Below are 18,246 nucleotides of genomic sequence, written 5' to 3'. Positions count from 1 at the left end.
TCTTTATTTATACCTTTTATGACTGATTATTTCAAAAAATATTTCATATGGCAACAGGAGAATACAACATACACAATTATTTACAAATAAAGCTAAACTAAATTGATACAATACTACTAACACACTCTGTGAAAAATATTTAAATGTGACATCCCAATGACAATACAATACTAAACTATAACCATCATCACTAAACAATTTCATACAGCCAAATCAAAAATTCAGACGAATCAGAAAACATGGAAAGAGCCAATTCAATACAAGAGAAAAAGCGTGAGGCAGGTATAATTCATAATACACAATTAATGTATATCATTAACTCTTGCTGGATTGCCGACGCGTTTCAAGTTTGGCCGTGAAGTTTCCAAACTATCATCAGGGCTCTTGTGATTTTTCTGTTGGAATGTAAAAAAAAAAAACTGTATAAATACAACCAAATGGCCTCTTCTGAAAGAAGAACCGTTTGAATGGGGTTAAAAGTACCTGAACGTTAGTGAACGGTTGGCCTGTGTAGGTTTCTATAACTGGACCAAATCCTTTATTCAGGACACAACCAGGATAATTTCAGTGGCAGCACCAACCTGGGAAAAGAGGTGTTGCCTTTATTTAACATGAGGTCCCTTAGGAATAGAATATCATCCTGCATTCTCTTTCCAACATAATAATAATATTGAAAAGCATATTGTCATACCTTTAGTGGTTCAAATTTGTAGCCACAAAAAGGGAGGGGGGATTTTCTGGGAGGCAGAGGATTATCTCTTCTTTTGATCCTGCATGGGGAATATGTACCCATTTAACATAAATACAAATGCGTAAAAGTGTCTTTTTCTTAAAGCAAAAACGGAAAATCGTGTTATCATACCTTTCACGATTTTCTGATATGAGGCGGCAGGAATTTCTACCCTGTATCTGTAAAAGCAATGGACTGAATCAATGCGCGCTTTTAGTTTTTGTCAAAGCTACACATAACGTTATGGCATAATTCATGACCTTTTAGGTGTGCCAGACAGGAATGTACCTTTATTTGTTGTTATTATCCGCTCGCCGCGCTTCCAGTCAAAGGACCCCAGCCGGGGCACTCGTGGAGCACAGTGACTCGATTCCGCTCTGTATTCAACAGTCACGTACCGTCGTGATCTGTAAAGACGCGCGGGGGATTGGTATGTGGATTGCCCGGCCCGCAGCAGTCTCTTGGTGGATAAGTCGACCTCCCAAGTAACGCTTACCTCCAACCTCTGTACACAAATTGGGACCGGCGCTTCTCACTCGCTGCTAGCTACAAGTGGCGGCGGCCATTTTTACATTCTTAAAGTAACACCGCAGAAGCGCCCTTCTGGGTCCAAGGTGCATTCTGGGATTTGCGGTGCAAAGCCCATTCTCATGAACTGGGGTCAGTCCGGGGTGGATTTTATGGCACACAAAAAGTGAATTCAGTCTGTACAGTACTGCAAGGTACCTCATTTTATGGCAAACACCAAATGAATTTAGTCTGTATAATGCTAAAAGGTACATGATTTTCCAATGTTGTTATTCATGAAGGGAGCAAGAGCGTGACAACGCTGCAGTGTGACACAAAGTCTCAAATTCTTGACAGTTCAGACATGTTGTTGAGGCCAGTCATGATACAATTAAATATCAAAATTAGATATGCTTCTTTTGTCAGTAACATTTTATCAATGTCAGCAGGACGCTGTACGTGACTCATGGTGTGTAAAACAGTCCACTTGAAATCATTTTCGTTGTGGGACATTTCGATGAAATGTTCTATTACTGGGGCTGTTAGTATTCTTTTTTTGATTCTTGATCGGTGCTGTCCCATTCGAAGATTTACCTGCTGGTTTGTTTTCCCTATATATAGCCTTGGGCAGGGACAGATGAGGGCGTAAACCACATTTTTGGTTTTACAATTTGAAAAACCTGGATGTTTCCATTTTGTTCCTTGATGATCAAATTCGCTACCCTCAATGGTGCTACTGCATGAAACACAGTTCCCGCACCTATGGTGTCCCTCTAACGGTTTCATATCCCATAGGGCTCGAAGATCTTGTTTCGGTTGTGGCCTAGGGAGATCTGCTCGCACAATATGTTGACCCAAACTGCGGTTCTTTTTGTATGCAAAAATTGGGCGTTGAAAAGGGCATTCTAGCTCCTCTAGCAGATGCCAGTTCTTGAGGACTGTCTGCCTCAGCTTATGAGTATCAGGCCCAAAGGTGGTCACGCACACCAACCTGTCCAATTCCTTTTTCTCATTTGTTTGAAAAAGGGTTTCACGTGGGGTACAGCGTGCCCTCTTAAATGAATTCCTAAGGAGCTTCCTAGGGTAGCCTCTATGAATCATTTCATTACAAAATGTCTGGGCATGATGGTCATAATCGCCAAGCTCCGAGCAATTCCTTCGGATGCGTAGCATTTGCCCATAGGGCAAATTGGCCTTCAGACTTCTTGGGTGGTAGCTTTTATGGTGGAGGATGGTATTCTTGTTGGTCGCTTTTTTAAACAGTGATGTTTTAAGTTTACCCTCCTCACAGGTGACCTCGACGTCCAAAAACGGCACTGAGCGGTGGCACTGCGCTTGATGGAGGGGCACAGAGCGGCCCTGCTGGGCATTCTCCTGCTCTCTGCCAGCTGGATTGCCACGGTGCAAACCACCAAGACAGGACATTCCTTTAACCTGTGATAGTAACAGATGCAATGTGTATATGTTTTTATTGCGCTTCACCTCCAGGATATGTGGCTTCTAAGCGCCTTAAGTAACGCGGGTTAGTGTTCTTTTCACGCTCAAATGTTTTAATCTTTTGTCACTTTTATGTTACTTGTCATAATTTCTTAACCCAATGGCATTCTTTTTATCAATCTTGGAACAAAGACAGCACGAGTTATCCCGGCTGTGATGTCGACCTCTGACCTTCACGCTACGTGAAGTTATCTGCAGAGGGACTCACTGAGCTATTTTACCAGCCAACAACCGGACGTGCAAGGGGAGGTGAACGCACAAGGGCAGAGATTCAGGCACTGAGGCGTATGGAATAAAGTCAGCATTGCTCGCTCCTCGCAAGAAACCTATGAAGACGCTGCTCCCTTACTCGGGGACAGGGAAAGACACAGCCGCTCAAATGACACAAAGTGTTCGGCAACAGGACCCGAACCCACTGAGCTATCTCAACAGCTAAAACGACGACAGAGTCAGGGAAAACCACCTGGGGTGGATTCAGTGATTGGAGCACGTGGAAAAGCATTTTCACTTCTCTTTGCCTCTTAGCGCCTGGCAGATACTACAGGGAACTCCGAAAACCGAATGCTTACTTTGCACTTGAAAAATATGTGACATCATTACTTAATGACACAGATTTTTATCAATTTAAAAAGAACAAAAGAGTGAATTCTTACTGAGTTTCAAAATGGTGATTTTCAGGGAGCATAAAAATATATCCAACGTCTTCTTAACCCACACAGCAATCTCTCTAGCTAAATTAACAAGCATCGATCTCTTAGCTTTATGGGGCCATGTGTTTCTAATTAGCGTGAATTAGAAACACATGGCCCCATAAAGATAAGAAAGTGCTTTGCGACAGCAGCAAAGCAGGTGACCCAGTCGGATCATAGCGAAAGGGCGTCCACAAAAAACCTTAATTTCCAATGGCAGGCCACCCGTTTAGCATAAACGGTGACGCCAGCCAACGGAAATGAGGGGCGGGGCTTAAAGCCCTTTTCTGAAATCCCTCGCTCACAAAATTTCTCGCCAGCGAGCAACGCATGCGCTGCAACACAGGCGAGACCTAGAAAAGACCAACCAATACAGAGATCAACAGAGGTAGTCGGAGCTGCAAGAATACCACAAACTATACAAAATATGTGTGTTTCTCTCATACTTCCTCATTTATCACACTACCAAGCCTGGTGCCCCATAACTCTACCACATCTAGGTGGTCATCATATATGACATGGAAACACTTCCCTGTGAGAAAGTGCCATCTTTCTTTCATTAGTATGCCCCCACTTTTTGCTGAACTGCTGATGTGCTTTGACTGTGTGTGCCCTGGGCTCCTGCCAACCAGGTACCCAGGCCTGTGTTCCTTCCCTAAAACTGTGTTGAAACTAAAACCCAAATTGGCATCTCTGGCCACCTATCAGCCCCTAGTAAATGGTACCCTAGGTACCCAGGGCATGGTGACCAAAGAAGACACCTAAGAGCTGCAGCACTTATTGTGCCACCCACACACTGCAGTTGCAGGCTGAGTGCCTAAGTACAGAACTAAACCAAGAATCGACATGGCCCACATCCCTGTGAGCCATGCTCACAGAACCCACTGCCCTAGCATAACTTCAGTCACCCCTCTAGCTGGGTGCCCTATGCCAGTGGTGTGGGCACAGGAGCATGAGCCCTGTGACCCTACAGTACCTAGGGCCATTCCTGGGCACTGTAAGTGCATTGCTGCCATTAAGATTATATGGTGCTGGGAGGTCGACATTACGAACTCAACAGCACCATGATGGCCTCACTGAAGACTGAGAAGTTTGGTATCAAACTTCTCAGCACATTAAACCCACATTAAACATTAAACCCACACTGATGCCAGTGCGAGATGTAATGTAAAATTCACCAGAGGGCATCTTAGAGATGCCCCCTGAAACCTAACCTACAATCCACGTCTGGACTGAGAGGCTGCCTAGGCTGACACACAGCAGACATGTTGCTGGACCCCTGGGTGGAGAGTCCCCCGCACTCCTGGGCCTGCAACAATGCACATCCTGGGCGAGGTGCTAGGTTTCCTCCTCCAGGATGGGCAGGGGGAAGCTTCAAAGGCCTGCCGCCTCTGTGAGCTTCTCCAGACCATTTGCTGTACCCAGCAACTGGCCCCCACCGGTTCTGACCCCAACTCTGGCGGGAAGACTGGCAGGAAACCCTACGCCAGGATGGGGGGGGTGCCAGCCTGTGCCAACCCCACCCCTCAGGTGGAAGAGGCGAGGTGAAGCACGACCCAGGGCTCCGACCATCTTGAAGATGGGGAGCCCTGCCCAATCACAGCCAGACTCCTACCACCCTCCCACTGGAGAGGAGCAGACTAGGGGGTGTACCCACCCCAGGACAGGGACCTCTTGGTCCCTGTCCTTGCCCTACCTGTAACACCCCTATATTCAGTATTTAGGGGCTCCATGAACCTTCCTTCCTCAGATCCCGAAAAGAAAATAAGATCAAGAAGAAGACGACCCGCCGTGCAGCTGCTAACAACAGGACGACAGCAACTGACTTGGCCCCAGCCCTACCGGCCTGTCGATCCTGGAACCTGCTCCTGCTTAATCCCGGTGACTCCTGCGGACAGCGACCTTGAGACCCCCGGAGGACCTGCCTGCCATGATCCTCTTAAAGACTGGGACTCCCATAAGCAGAGGCACTGCTTCAACAACCATACCCCTGGTGCCAGCCAGGAATCACAAGACCAACCCACTCTGCACCCGCCGAGCCAGAGTGATCCAAGACCACGAGGGCGTCCCCCCGGCGACTGGGACCCGAAGTCCAGTGCCCAAAGACCCTCCTCGATGAACCAGACGCCGCCTGCAGCCTCAGAACCAGGGGCCCCTCCAACCACGACCAGCTGAGGGTAAGATTTCCTGACGCTCAAAGACACCCCTGCAACCGGTGCCCTGACGCCCCCTGTGCCTCCCTTTGTGGTTCCTACCTCTTCTCCCGGATCCCAACTTACCTCTCGGAGTGGTGGTCGCACATGAAGAATCACCGTCCCCAAGTCTGCAGCCTTTGTTCCCTTTTTAGGTCTCGACTACAGCATTGCTTTAGCAATGCTCGTTTGTCTAGATTATAGTAAGGCTTTCAAAAGTCTACCCAAAACTGCGGATCGGGTACAGTTCATGTGAGCCATGCGCGTGCACATCGCCAGCCACATCCCAAACCATTTGTCTGAGCCTCGGCATCAGACTTCAAAGGAAGCCGCTCCTCGCCCCCGCCACGCAATGCCGCTCCCCCGCCCCCACCACGCAATCCTGAGAGCTTGTTTTTCTTTTAGCAAAACCAAATTGCCGCACTCCAACAATGGCGCCCGTTCGTCCATTGTCAGCAGTTTGGCGTCTTCTAACATTTTCGCCCACTTTCCCTACGTGACTAAGTTGGCGATGTTGTGTTGCCTGGACAAAGTGCCGAGATCCCCACAGCCCCTGCAGACATGACAGGCAGAGGCAGAAGGTTTGTTTACTTCAGTTCTTTTTTGTGTGGCTTCTTGAATCCCAGTAACTCAGCCCGAGGTTGCGCTACACGTCTTTCAGTTCTCTTTTAGTAGTTACAGCTGGGCTTTACTGAAACTCCGTGATTACACTCTAAAGCGCTCTCCTGGAAATAAGTCCCCTCCGCCGCCACGCAATGCCGCTCCCCCGCCCCCACCACGCAATGCAGAGCTTGTTTTGTATGCTTATTTATTTTATTGTTCTCATTATATTTCATGGAAGGATTAGTAAATTGCAAGCACCGCGTGTTTCTTTCTCGGTTTGTCTTGGTGCAGCCACATACACAGATGTGCTGTAGGCACTGCACTGTTTGCAGCCCGCTCCTAGGTCAGCCGGACAGAGGCTGCGATTGGTTCCTCGCTTAGCGCGCCATGGCTACAGACGGTTAACTGTGCTCTGTACAGACAGACTGCAGTGCGAACGCTGCACGGTGCGTCATGAAGGCAGATGCACATACACGCGGGAAGGGCCGTGCGTTAGTAGCTCACCCAGCCCAAGGTATTGTATATGCATTCTGGGTGTCGTAGTTTTTATAAGGATTTTAGACAGGACTACAAATCCCAGCATGCAACAAAAAAACATGAGCCGGATTAATTACTCACACATGGAACTGCTAAAATCTAATTATTTGGCAATTCAAATTTTCTAGACGGCTTAGGCTGTGCAATAAATGTAACTCGCCATCAATTATTAAGGCTCATCCTGTGGTGCTAATGAAGAAAAGTACCCCTTTCTCTTTCCCATCTCGCTGTTATTTACATTCCACCCATCTAAAAAAAATGCGTTGAGCGGTTCCTGGGGAGGTGGTGCTGTTTTGTGTTTAGGCGCTTCACACTGCTGCACTGTCCTTACGTAGTATGCCGTGCCTGCTGTATCCTTACACTTGTCAGGCTTTTCCCCTGAGTGTATATTCCTTGGGTTCTGGATGAGTCTACCAGCTTTGCAGGGTGTGTGTTCTTAAAGTGATGTTTGTTTGAAAGCTATTTATTAGCATTAAATCGGGGTCAATAGAAACATTCCTAGTACTTTGCCAGCTCTAAAAGACATCTTATGATATAAAAGAATTTCAAAGGTCCAAAAATTAAAATGTTATATCCTATAGTATTTGTTCCTCCGGTCCAAAAGGCGTTTAGTATATTTGCTTTTCTCTATAAATTCCCTAAAGTCCTCTCCCTCACAAAAACGTTGTTCATAGGCCCTTGCGGGAGGACCACCAATGAGGGCCGCCATGTACCCATCCACCCAGTCTACAGGTCACCTTCAGCTCCACATGGTAAGAATCCTGTTTTGCCCGTAGTCTAATAAAGCTAGAAAGGGCTGCATTACCTTTATTCATAAAGTCGAGGACCCATTGAAAATTATCACAGATGATATGGCCAGAGTTCAAAACGTGTGTGGTCTCCTCTGTTGGTAATATGTTCTAGAGCTTCTGAATGATTGCTTCAGGGTGGTTCCCTCCCTTTTCCTCCACTGCTGCAGTCACTAGTTTGGCTGACAGTCTAAGATGCATTTGTTATATGTTCTGCATTTATACGTGGGCCCCTCAGGACAGATAACCCTAGTCCGGATGTCTTTACGATCATGTACTTGGGACCTACTTGATGGCACACAAAACTTTGTTCCAAATCTTGTTCCTTTTGAGCACCTCCATCATGGAGGCAAGCATGTCCTCCATTTCCACTTTCTCAAACCCTCTAAAAAGGTGCTGGGAAACATCTGCTGAGTTTCACTTGACTGCACTGTGGTCTTTTGTTTAGGCACATATTGTACCTTATGGCCCCTTCTAATTTTCTCAGACACCTTCCTCTGGCCTCAGGGCTCTCAAGTTTTCATTGTCTAATGAACATAACATTGACAGTCCCGATTTTCTTCTTTATTCAAGACCTAGTACTCCCCACCAGAAACCACCCTATTATCAGCACATAGTTGTCCTTTTTTTTAATTTTGTTTAGCTTTGTTGGCTTTTAACTTAAATGCACTAATTCTAGAAACAGGAGGCTGATTAAAGGAATCTGGCCACCGGATGTTGATGGTGCTAGGGTGGCTTCCGCAGACCTACACTGGCTAATTATGATGGCTAGCCAGTAGATGCCAGATGGCTGACATGCCTGTCCAGAGCATCCACCAGAAGCGACCATTCAGTGCTAGAGTTAGTCACCAAATAAATGATCAAGACACGTTGATTTCCTCTGTGATGGCAACCTGCCAGCTGTGGAGAGGCACCCGATAATTCTTTGATTTTGAGGATGAGGAGATATATCTCTCTCTCTCTCCCTTCAGAGGATGTTCTGTTTGCTACATGCTATTTATTGTCGGTTCCGCACTCCTGGTAAATAGTTTAAACTTAGGTTGATTTTAGGGTGGTAATACTGTCGTTGGTGCACTGAATGGTAATCTTGCTGGGCTTCCAAGATTAGAGTATATTGAAATAGAAATATGTATCCTGTGACACAAGATGCATTCCACTCATGCACTCCTTTCCAAACTTTCATATAATTCCATACACTTTTTGAATGTTCATTGAATCATTTATTCATAGCGAAGTTTTTATAACAGTTCATTATTTTCATGCATGAAAATAATGGATACATATTTCTGTTTGCTACATGACCAGATCTAGTTTCCAAGTGGAATGCATGAAAATGTTTGACCATTTTTAGGTGTCGGCCTAAACCATCCCGTTAGGGATGCTTTGGCGAGATATAAAGTAGGGGCTTTTAAAAATGCTCCCGAAGTGCGGATCGGGTACAGTGCATGTGCACAGGGCACGCACACCATTTGTCCGCCTGCTGATCACTTTCGACACCACCAGCCGTCAGTGCACGCTTTCAACAGGCACACAAACAGCACCAGCCGTCAGTGCATGCTTTTACCAGGCATACACACCACCGGCCGTCCTTGTATACTCACCAGGCACACACACCACCAGCCACACCACCAGCCATCAGTGCACAATTTCTACAGGCACACACACACACACACCACCAGCCATCAGTGCCCGTTTTCACCAGGCACACACCACCAGCCGTCAGTGCATGCTTTCACCAGGCACACACACCACCAGCCGTCAGTGCACAATTTCTACAGGTACACACACACACACCACCAGCCGTCAGTGCACGCTTTCACCAGGCACACACACCACCAGCCATCAGTGCACACATCAATTGTTAACGTATCCACAATTAACTATTGTAGCAATCGCAGTATGGCGCACTTTACTTTTAAACATATTCATCTAAAGCACATCATGCCACCATTGCTACAAAAATAAATACACATTTTTTTGGTCTACAATTTATAGACTTTTGTTGCAATTGGTGTTGCAATATTTCGCAATGCCAATAGCTCAAACTTAATTATTGCGAGACCTATTGCATTGCAAATGCTTGTTACCTATCCCATTGAATACCATTGAGCGCCCGACGGCTCAAAAGCACCCTGCACCCAGTCGCCCGAGTGCCTCTGGCCGTGCACCCTGTGTCCTATCCTACTTCCCCCTTTGCCCTGAGCAAGTGACCAGGAGCCCAGCTCCCACAGCCGCGTGCCTGCTAGCCAGCAGCCACCAAATGAAAGCCCCCTGCCTCTCATTGGATAACATTGGGCCTAACTACCTCTGCACCCGGCTTCCCATGTGCCGCTGAGGGTGTACCAACTGTACCTACCTGACCCTGGGGGATCCCTGAGTCTATGCTCAGAACCTTAACTTCATGGTCGAGTCCTCAACTGGAAACCGATAACTCACTTTCCTGCCTTAGGATTAACCCTGGGCGTAGTTCGCGGAGCGGCACTCCGCGGAGCTACGCGAAGACGCACTTGCACTCCGCGACCTACGCGTAGCTCTGCGGACATGCGTAGTTGCTTGCTAGACCCGTTCGCGCGCCGTTTTTCGTCTTCGGGAGCGCGGTGCGCGTGTTCGGGGCGCTGCCTGCATGCTCGAGATAGCTAGCGCGCTAAGTTACCCAAGAGGTTTGTCCCGCCCGCTTGCGTTCCCTTATTTCCTGTTCCGGGTCACAAGTAACGTGTTCGCGTTGTGTAAGACATGTTCGGGAACTCATCTTCTCGTTCGCACTACAAAAGTGCGTGAGCGCGTCAAATATCGCGCGAACCTACCCAGGCGGTCGCGACGGGCCAAGGTAAGCCATTGCCGCGCACGCGATAATGTTATTCAGGGCGCGAGAACTACGCTACGCACCGGATCGCGGAGTAATCGACAGCTTCGCGTTCTCCATAGAACGCGGAGTTGCCGAAACTCCGCAAGCTCCGCGAACGGAGCGTAGTTCTTCGCCCAGGGTTACTTAGGATAACATTGACTGGTTTGACTCGAAAAATCTTCTAAGTGTGAAGTTTTGAAACTCTAAAATATTCCTATAAAATCAGCCGCATACCGAAGTACTCCCCTGTGATCAGGAAAGAAGTCAGTACTGTACCTTGTAGCCCAGTACTGAACAGCCAAAGTAATCCGAACCGGGTCTACTAGTAACCTGTATTTTCTCCATAGGAATCTATTGTCTGCTTTTCTATGAAATTTCTTCTAAGTGTCTACTTTTGAAAACTTGATATATTCTTTAAAAATCGTACATACTACTGAAACGTAATTACCTGTCTTAAGTGGAGATCTTAGTGCTGGACCTAGGAGCCCAGTACTGGATTACAAAAGTAGCAAGAACATACTTAACCTGCAACCTGAATTTTCTCCCATTGGATAACATTGCTAGATTCTCACTGAAAAGTCTTTAAGTGTGAACTTTTAAAATACCTTTATATTTCTTAAAAATCCTCGTAATAACCAAAACATTTTTACTAAACTGTTTTCAGCTTAGAACCCAGGATTGAATCTAGGATTCACAAAAGTAATTTACAAAGTAATCAACTGCATTTTTTGTAGCACAACCCATTGAACTCAATGTTAGATTGTGTTGCCTACTGCAACCCCTGTACATGTTGTGTACAAAGTTATTTCCTTTCTGCAAAGTAATTACCGGAGATCACTCGTATTCGAGAAAAGTATATTTTGATACCTGTTGGTTCTAAAAATAAAACAACTATATCTTTTGATATAAAAACAATTGGCCTGGAGTGCAGTCTTTGAGTGTGTGAAACCTTTTGCTGACTGAGTGTGTACAACAAATGCTTTACACTGTCCTCTGGTACTGCCTTACTGCTCGACCAAGCTACCACTTTTGAGAGTAAGGTCAGCCCTGACTTTAACCTCCGTTATACCTCTGGGGTTGGTTGCCTCTATACACACTGTACCTTACTTTCGTCCAGTATATATATATAGAGCCACTTTCTCACATTCCCACATACACAACACACCTTCAACCTCACACCCACATGGTGTAGCATGCTAACCCTGTGGAAAAGCGCTTTGGCACCCCACATAGGGTTAGGTAGCACTACACAAATTCAATAATACATACATACCCCAGGAAACCTACCTCTCCTTACGGCCTGCTGCTCTGTTAAACACCAGGGGTCTCATATCCCTGTGTAACTAAGACAGGCTACAGGATACACACCCATTCCTTAATAGCACAGATAAATAGACATGAGATGGAACTACCTCAGAATGGCTCTATGAGCAAGTGTTCTACCCAAAACACTGTAACTACCATCCGGCAACTCGACAACTAGACTACGAAAGAAAGCATTCTATAGAAGCGTCTGCCAAACAATGCTGGCCAAGAGGAGAACTTTTAACTTAGCTCAAAGCCCAACTAGCTATTATGCTGTGACCTTCGTTGGTCACCCTAAAACGATCATCAATTTGGAAGAGTGTATCACAATCCACCTGGGCATATCTTTGAGACTCTCTACCTTCGTAGTTAGTCTGAGCTTTAACACTCAGATTACAGATTGCTGCTTGTCAGGAACATTTGAAGGATGTAAAATTTGAGAACATGAAACTGCTGTGGCTGTTACAACAAATCTATCTGCCTACTTCAGAGGCAATCAGCTTGACAAAATATTTTATGAAGCAACTGTGAATAAATACATGAGGGAAGATTTATGGACAACGTCCTCGCTAGGTGCCTGATGCCCAAGACTCTCAAATTGTCTATTTTATGGCGAGACATGCATCCTTTAAGGTTCTATCACTAGGAGGGGTCTCTGCGAGAGGGTCTGACCACTGGGAGGCTCAGATTGGGGCTTGTTAGTGGGGGCCCAGAACATGACTGATAACTACAGTGAGGCAATATCAACTGACCACTTCGTAGGGTGGGGTCACTTGGAAGCACACAACTGATCAGTGGAGAAGAGCATTCAGTGACAGGGGATGAGTGGGTGCCTCTGGCTGATCAATGGCGGAGAAGCTGTGGCTGATTATTCAGGCTCAGTTGTCATGTTACCGGATGGCGGAATCTAACCAATTGGGGTGTTGAGAAGTGACAGGCCAATTTGTGTTGTTGGAAGAGGTAGTTGCTCCCTGGGGAAAACAGGGGCAGCTGTTCCAATGGGAAGTATGGAGAAGCTGAGCACCAAAGATCAGGGGGTGGCTAAGCACAGTGGGCCCTCAGGGGCATGGGAGCAACCACTAGTTAAGTGGGACACAACCGCTATGTCCCCTCTTCTCCTCCCACAGCCTTGTCCTTACTAAAATGTCCATCCCACCCTCACTTACCCTCGGGTAGACCACTTCTGCAGCCACAGTTTCAAAGTCCTGTGCTGACTCAAGACTGTAAATGATGAAACCTTTCCCTTGACAGCAGGGTTACTATGGAAGTTTTCAAGCGGGCCCCAAGATGAGTAGACAAATGACCGTGAACGTCCAGGAGCTGCATTCCCCCCAGCGCCTTGAGACCCTGTCGGATAATTACGCTTAACCAACTCTGATTGATTGATCGAGTAGAAAACCTTCAGGTCAGCCTAGGGAACAGGTGAAGGGATTGATAAAGGGATCACCAGGAGAATTCAAGTTCCAAAGATTTGCTATGTGGTGTGCCATAGCAAAGCTATGAGAACAGAACACACATCAAGTTGAACAAGTACATGTTTTAGGACTTTTTCTAGCTTTTCTGTTCCACTTTTCTGAAAAGTCAGTTTATAATGATTTTAGCACATTATTTGCTGGGAATGGTGATGAAAATAAATTGTTACAATGGCCTACTGCCCACCAGACAATGGGTGCTGTACTTTACTAAATGCAAGCAGAGCAGTGTCACAAAACTGTTGTTCCCTTTAAAATGCCTTTCAGCTAATATACATTGTTCACATATCAAGGATACAAACAATTGCTGATGTAATATAAATTACCTTTTGCAGAAATGTTGCAGATTCACCACTGTGGGACTGCCACAATTCACAGTAGTTGAATATTAAAAGTGAGTGATCCCAAATAAAAAATAACAGATTGACCTTTAGTAGCTTAAATTCTGTAAATTCAAAAGTTTTTAAATTTATACATTAACCTCACTTGTTACACCTATGCAAATCATTCTAAAAATGGGTCGTCCAGACAATCTCTACCAATCAATATTTGGTGAGTGCCTTTGCGCCATAATTACATTAAAGTAATCACGTACCCCTTGTGTGCGTTCGTCGGCCAACGGCCGTCGCGAGCACTACCCCGGTCATGCTGTGCACGTCCATTGGCCGACGCGGCCCCGCCCGCGCAATGGAACGTCCGCACCGCGGTGGAATTGCTGCCACGTTAAATGGGTTAAACACAATGAAAACGCAGATGCATCATCCCGTACCTTGGATACCAACTGCGACAAGATACTCTTATACTTGTGATCTCCCAGCTGGACTATGCCAACAGCCCATAGTGCTCTCAGTTTCCTCATAAACAAAATACAGCTAATCCAAAACGCTGCCACAAGACTCCTTCCCCAAGACTCCTTCCCCACCTCCACTGAAAAGAACGCATGATTCCAGCCCTGTAATCACTGCACTGCCAACCAGCAGTTAGAACAATGCTCAAGGCACTCTGCCTCATCAATGGAGGCTCCTAAGGAAAAGGATTATTATACTTAAAATGTTAAATTCAAGCAATACAAACAAAATAGGGCACTGCACTACAGTTTGCACCAAGGTCCATCCTACCATCTAACTTTAAGAAATCCCTAGAAGGCACCACTTTCTCAGTGCAAGCCCCTGTGCTCTGCAATTCACTATCAGCCACATTTCAAAGCATTGAGGAGCATTTGAGCGTCTGAAGAGAAGTGAAAACGTGCCTATTTTTAAGTTAACTACATCAACTCGTAACCGTGTGATAGAACCATGAATAATAATTGTGCCTTTCTGTACAATCTACAGTCCGAATATATGGAACAGCCAAACTTGCACACAATTTTCTATTTTCAAATAATATTGGATGTTCTGCCATATCCTGGGAATTATTTAATAAATTCATACAGAGCCTCTCTGGCCTTCACTAATACATAACACTCAGCAGTCAGGTAGCCGCCTGTAGTTCAAACAGACTGCACAATCACACCTAACCATTAAACAACTACTAGCCGCTTGGCTAAATTACACATACATCAACTAATGAGAAAATCAGTCTAGGGTCAACCCACCTCCAATTACACAAGGAAAGAAAACACCCCAAATCACTATCACCATTAAGTTGCCAGCAGCAACCACATTGATCACACAACTTAACTAAACTTATCGAAAAACAACGCACTGAGAGACTTTAACCCAAACAATTGAACAAACTTAGGGGTCCATTAGGATGGCGGACGGATCGCCACCGCCATGCAGGCAGTGGCGATCCGTCCGCAATCCTTGCCCGTCCGCCACCTTTTTTCCCCCCGCCATATTACAATGGCGGCAGGGACCGTGGCGGACGGGAAGATCGTCCACCGCTTTTCCGCCGCAGACGGCTTGCGACCGTGGCTGAAAAGCTCTAATATAGTGGCGGTGTCTATCAGACACTGCCAGCCATATTAGGATGGCCTGAGGGGAATGCCTTTCCGTGGCGGCAATGCCGCCACGAAAAGGCATACGGTTCCTGCTTTGGGGGCCCATTGCGGGCCCCCAGGGTGAAGGGGGGTGCACATGGGGGGTACCTATGGTACCCCCCGTTTCAAAGCACAACATGGCAGGCACCGCACGGTGCATGTCATGTTGTGCTGTGAAACGCACAACATGCATTTTTCACATTGCGGCGGCCGGTGCTTTATGCACCGTCCGCCGCAATGTTAAAAATGCGGGATGCACCCGCCACTGTGGCGGGTGCATCCTAATTGGGGGCACGGTTCCTCCGCCCTTGTGGCGGACGGTACCTGCCCTAGACAGGAAGGCGGACGGACTTTGTCCGTCCGCCATCCTAATCGACCCCAAAGTCACTTACAGAGAAGAAAATCAAAATCAAGGGAAGGTACGAACAAAGTAGTTCAAACAGGCTGCATAATCATTTTCTTAATCCTGCTTGACCCTATTACACTCACAGAACCCATAAGGTTTATGTTGATAACCCAGTACTGTACCAGTCCACAGCAATAAATGACCCATCAGCAGGTGAGCAGGTATGGAATAACTGAAGAGATCTGCCACATACTGCTGGTCCATGAAGGCCTCTAATTTAGTCTGCCACTCTGGGTCCCAACTAGCTAGATACTATGATGTCTCTTGACATCTCACAATGAAAATAATATATAAGATGATTAACGTCCCTCCCAGTAGCTCTCCCCACAATCTTTCCCTCAAATCTATGCCTGCTCAGGACCATAAACTTTAAACTAAAAATTCAGAATGGACAACTCAGTGTAGTAATTAGTTAAGTGTCCTAAGATCATAAGAAATAGCATAAGGGGGCCTGCAAAGCTCTTCAAAGCTGCAAATTTACTGAAACCCATAACCAAAGCTCCTATCTCACACTTCTTAACCATCACACTGCTAAGCGTCAAATACCATAACTGCAGCTCGAGGGTCATCACGAGTGACACAAACAATTCCACATATAATCAAAACAAATACTTTGCTCTTTCAATCACACACCCGAAACAGTACTGCATACTATCAAAGTAGGCAAACACTTCAGCAACCCACATGGGATAGTAAGCGCTAAAATAAATGTTAAAAGCTGTGTGCACTAGTAATCCTTAGGGTGGTTCATTTGGGAAAGAGATGTGGTCTACTTTACATACTTTGGAATCAGGAGATGGATATATTCTAGGTTTTAACTCCATCTTCAAAAGTTTATGAAAATGTGTAATTTTGCTAAATACTATGTCCCTGCAGTTCGGGTCCATACACTGTAAACATTATTTTTATTAATGCCTGGTATGAAGTCTGATTGCAGTGTCTGCTACGTTAGAAAACATAATGGTTTGTACCAATATCCCAACTCCTCACATAAAAATAAATGACATAAAAGTACTTTTCACAGAGACTGATGAGTGCAAAACGCAGGTTTCCTTTTGCCACTTTCGTGCAGTTTTAAGTATACTTGTTCGGATTTAACATAGGGCACCAAAAGGGCATTGTATACAACAAATATAGTCTCCTTCAATACAAAGTACCACTGTGTGCCGCAACATTTACCCGACTTCACTGCTCTACTTCATCCCAGACCTACGACCTCTTACGTTTGTATCCTCTGGGTCGGGGAGTAGATTTATGGGGGTGTTTGGGGTGTTACACCCAGAGCTTGAAATGTAAAAATAGAAGTGCAGGTACTCTGTACCGGACAGTCCCGGTCCATTTAAAGCACTGGTTACACCCCCTTAAAATTTTTTATTTCATCGTAAATAGTTGGGCGCAGGTGCTTTCAGTCGGGTATGGAAAAGTGTCTATCGGAAGTCACCTGGGATTTTTACATTCCCACCCTGACAAACAAACACTCGCTCTGTCTCTGTTTTGAAGGCCGTACAAAATGAGGATTAGTTCCAAACATTTTTGTTTGAAATGCCATTAACCATCTGCTCTCGTCTTTTTTCCCACTCTCACTTAAGTCTCCCTCAGCTTGATTGTTGAGAAATCTGAAGCTTGCACCCCCAATCTTATTGGCCAAGCTATGCCTCTGCTCGGAGGGGGTGGAGGAACTAGTTATCGGGATTAAATGGCTGTTATTTATTTCTATTTTATGCATTTGTATAAAGCGCGAACTTTATCCAGAGGTGTCACAGCGCTTTACGATAGAAAGAAGAAAGTTAAATAAGGAGAGAGTCTTATAGGTACACCTGGTGGAATTTACATATCAACAAGTTACAGATACATTCAGGATCACAACAAAAACGAAAGGCTGTTAGGTACTGTGCCGTGGGGTGGTGAATCGAGGGTCGGGTAGTGCTGACCAGGAAGTGGGCAGGGTATTAGTGATCAATGGGTAATCAAGGTGGCTAATCACAGGTACGTGGGGGTGGTACGTGTGTTAGGGGCACTAGTGACCTGGGGGTGGCACTAGTGACCTGGAGTAAATGGCTGTTAGGTTCCGGGTCTTTGGGACAGGGTTGGTGACTCGGGTAGTATGAGGATAACTGTGGCTTGTGACCGATATGAAGTCAGTGGGAGCCTATAGGAAGTCAGTGGGAGCCTATCGCCAAATGCGGCCGTGAAACAGAAAATGGAGTGGTCATTCGGATGTATTTCTGTGGCTGATAACTGGAGTCTGTCATTAAACTGCACCAAACCCTCCCAGTGATCACGAGTCTTCCCCAGGGGGGGCGGTTCTCCCTCCTCACCAGCTCATGTCGATCCGGAGCCCCTGCACTTCCGCCTCCGACTCTTCCTGAGTTCTATACAACAATTTCTCTACTAGTGCCACCCACACCGGAAGTGACGTAACACACAGCTGGCTTCCCACATCAGTAAGGGAGGAGCCCATGACCCGTCTCTATGGAAACCTGGCCACACGGTGCGAAGGAGGAGGTGGTGTGTAAATAGAGCCGCACAGAAACATTAGTGTATTTTACACCAGAGGGCCCGGGTTACTCGTTAAAGCTCTCTAGCATCTAGTGGTACTAGCAATCTTACACCGCTGTTGCTGTCCGTAAAAATGTTAATCTGCCCATCCTTCTTTCTCATGGAAAGTTATAACTAGTGTGTTTTTTTCCCCCA

General features: G+C 46.1%; 1 protein-coding gene across 1 annotated transcript in view; it reads right to left on the bottom strand.

Annotated features, from left to right (window-relative positions):
* Positions 1–17,983, bottom strand: part of BIN3 (bridging integrator 3) — a 184,431-nt gene extending 166,448 nt beyond the window's left edge. The window contains exon 1 of the mRNA XM_078666276.1: positions 17,871–17,983. Within this exon, the coding sequence (XP_078522402.1) occupies positions 17,871–17,878 (8 nt within the window). The 5' untranslated portion in view covers positions 17,879–17,983. The remainder of the gene's footprint in view (positions 1–17,870) is intronic.
* Positions 17,984–18,246: the final 263 nt, after the last annotated feature.

Source organism: Lissotriton helveticus, chromosome 11, assembly GCF_964261635.1.
Source record: "Lissotriton helveticus chromosome 11, aLisHel1.1, whole genome shotgun sequence".
In the NCBI taxonomy this organism is placed as follows: Eukaryota; Metazoa; Chordata; class Amphibia; order Caudata; family Salamandridae; genus Lissotriton; species Lissotriton helveticus.
Note: the sequence above shows the minus strand (reverse complement) of the source record. Positions and strands in the feature narration are given on the sequence as shown.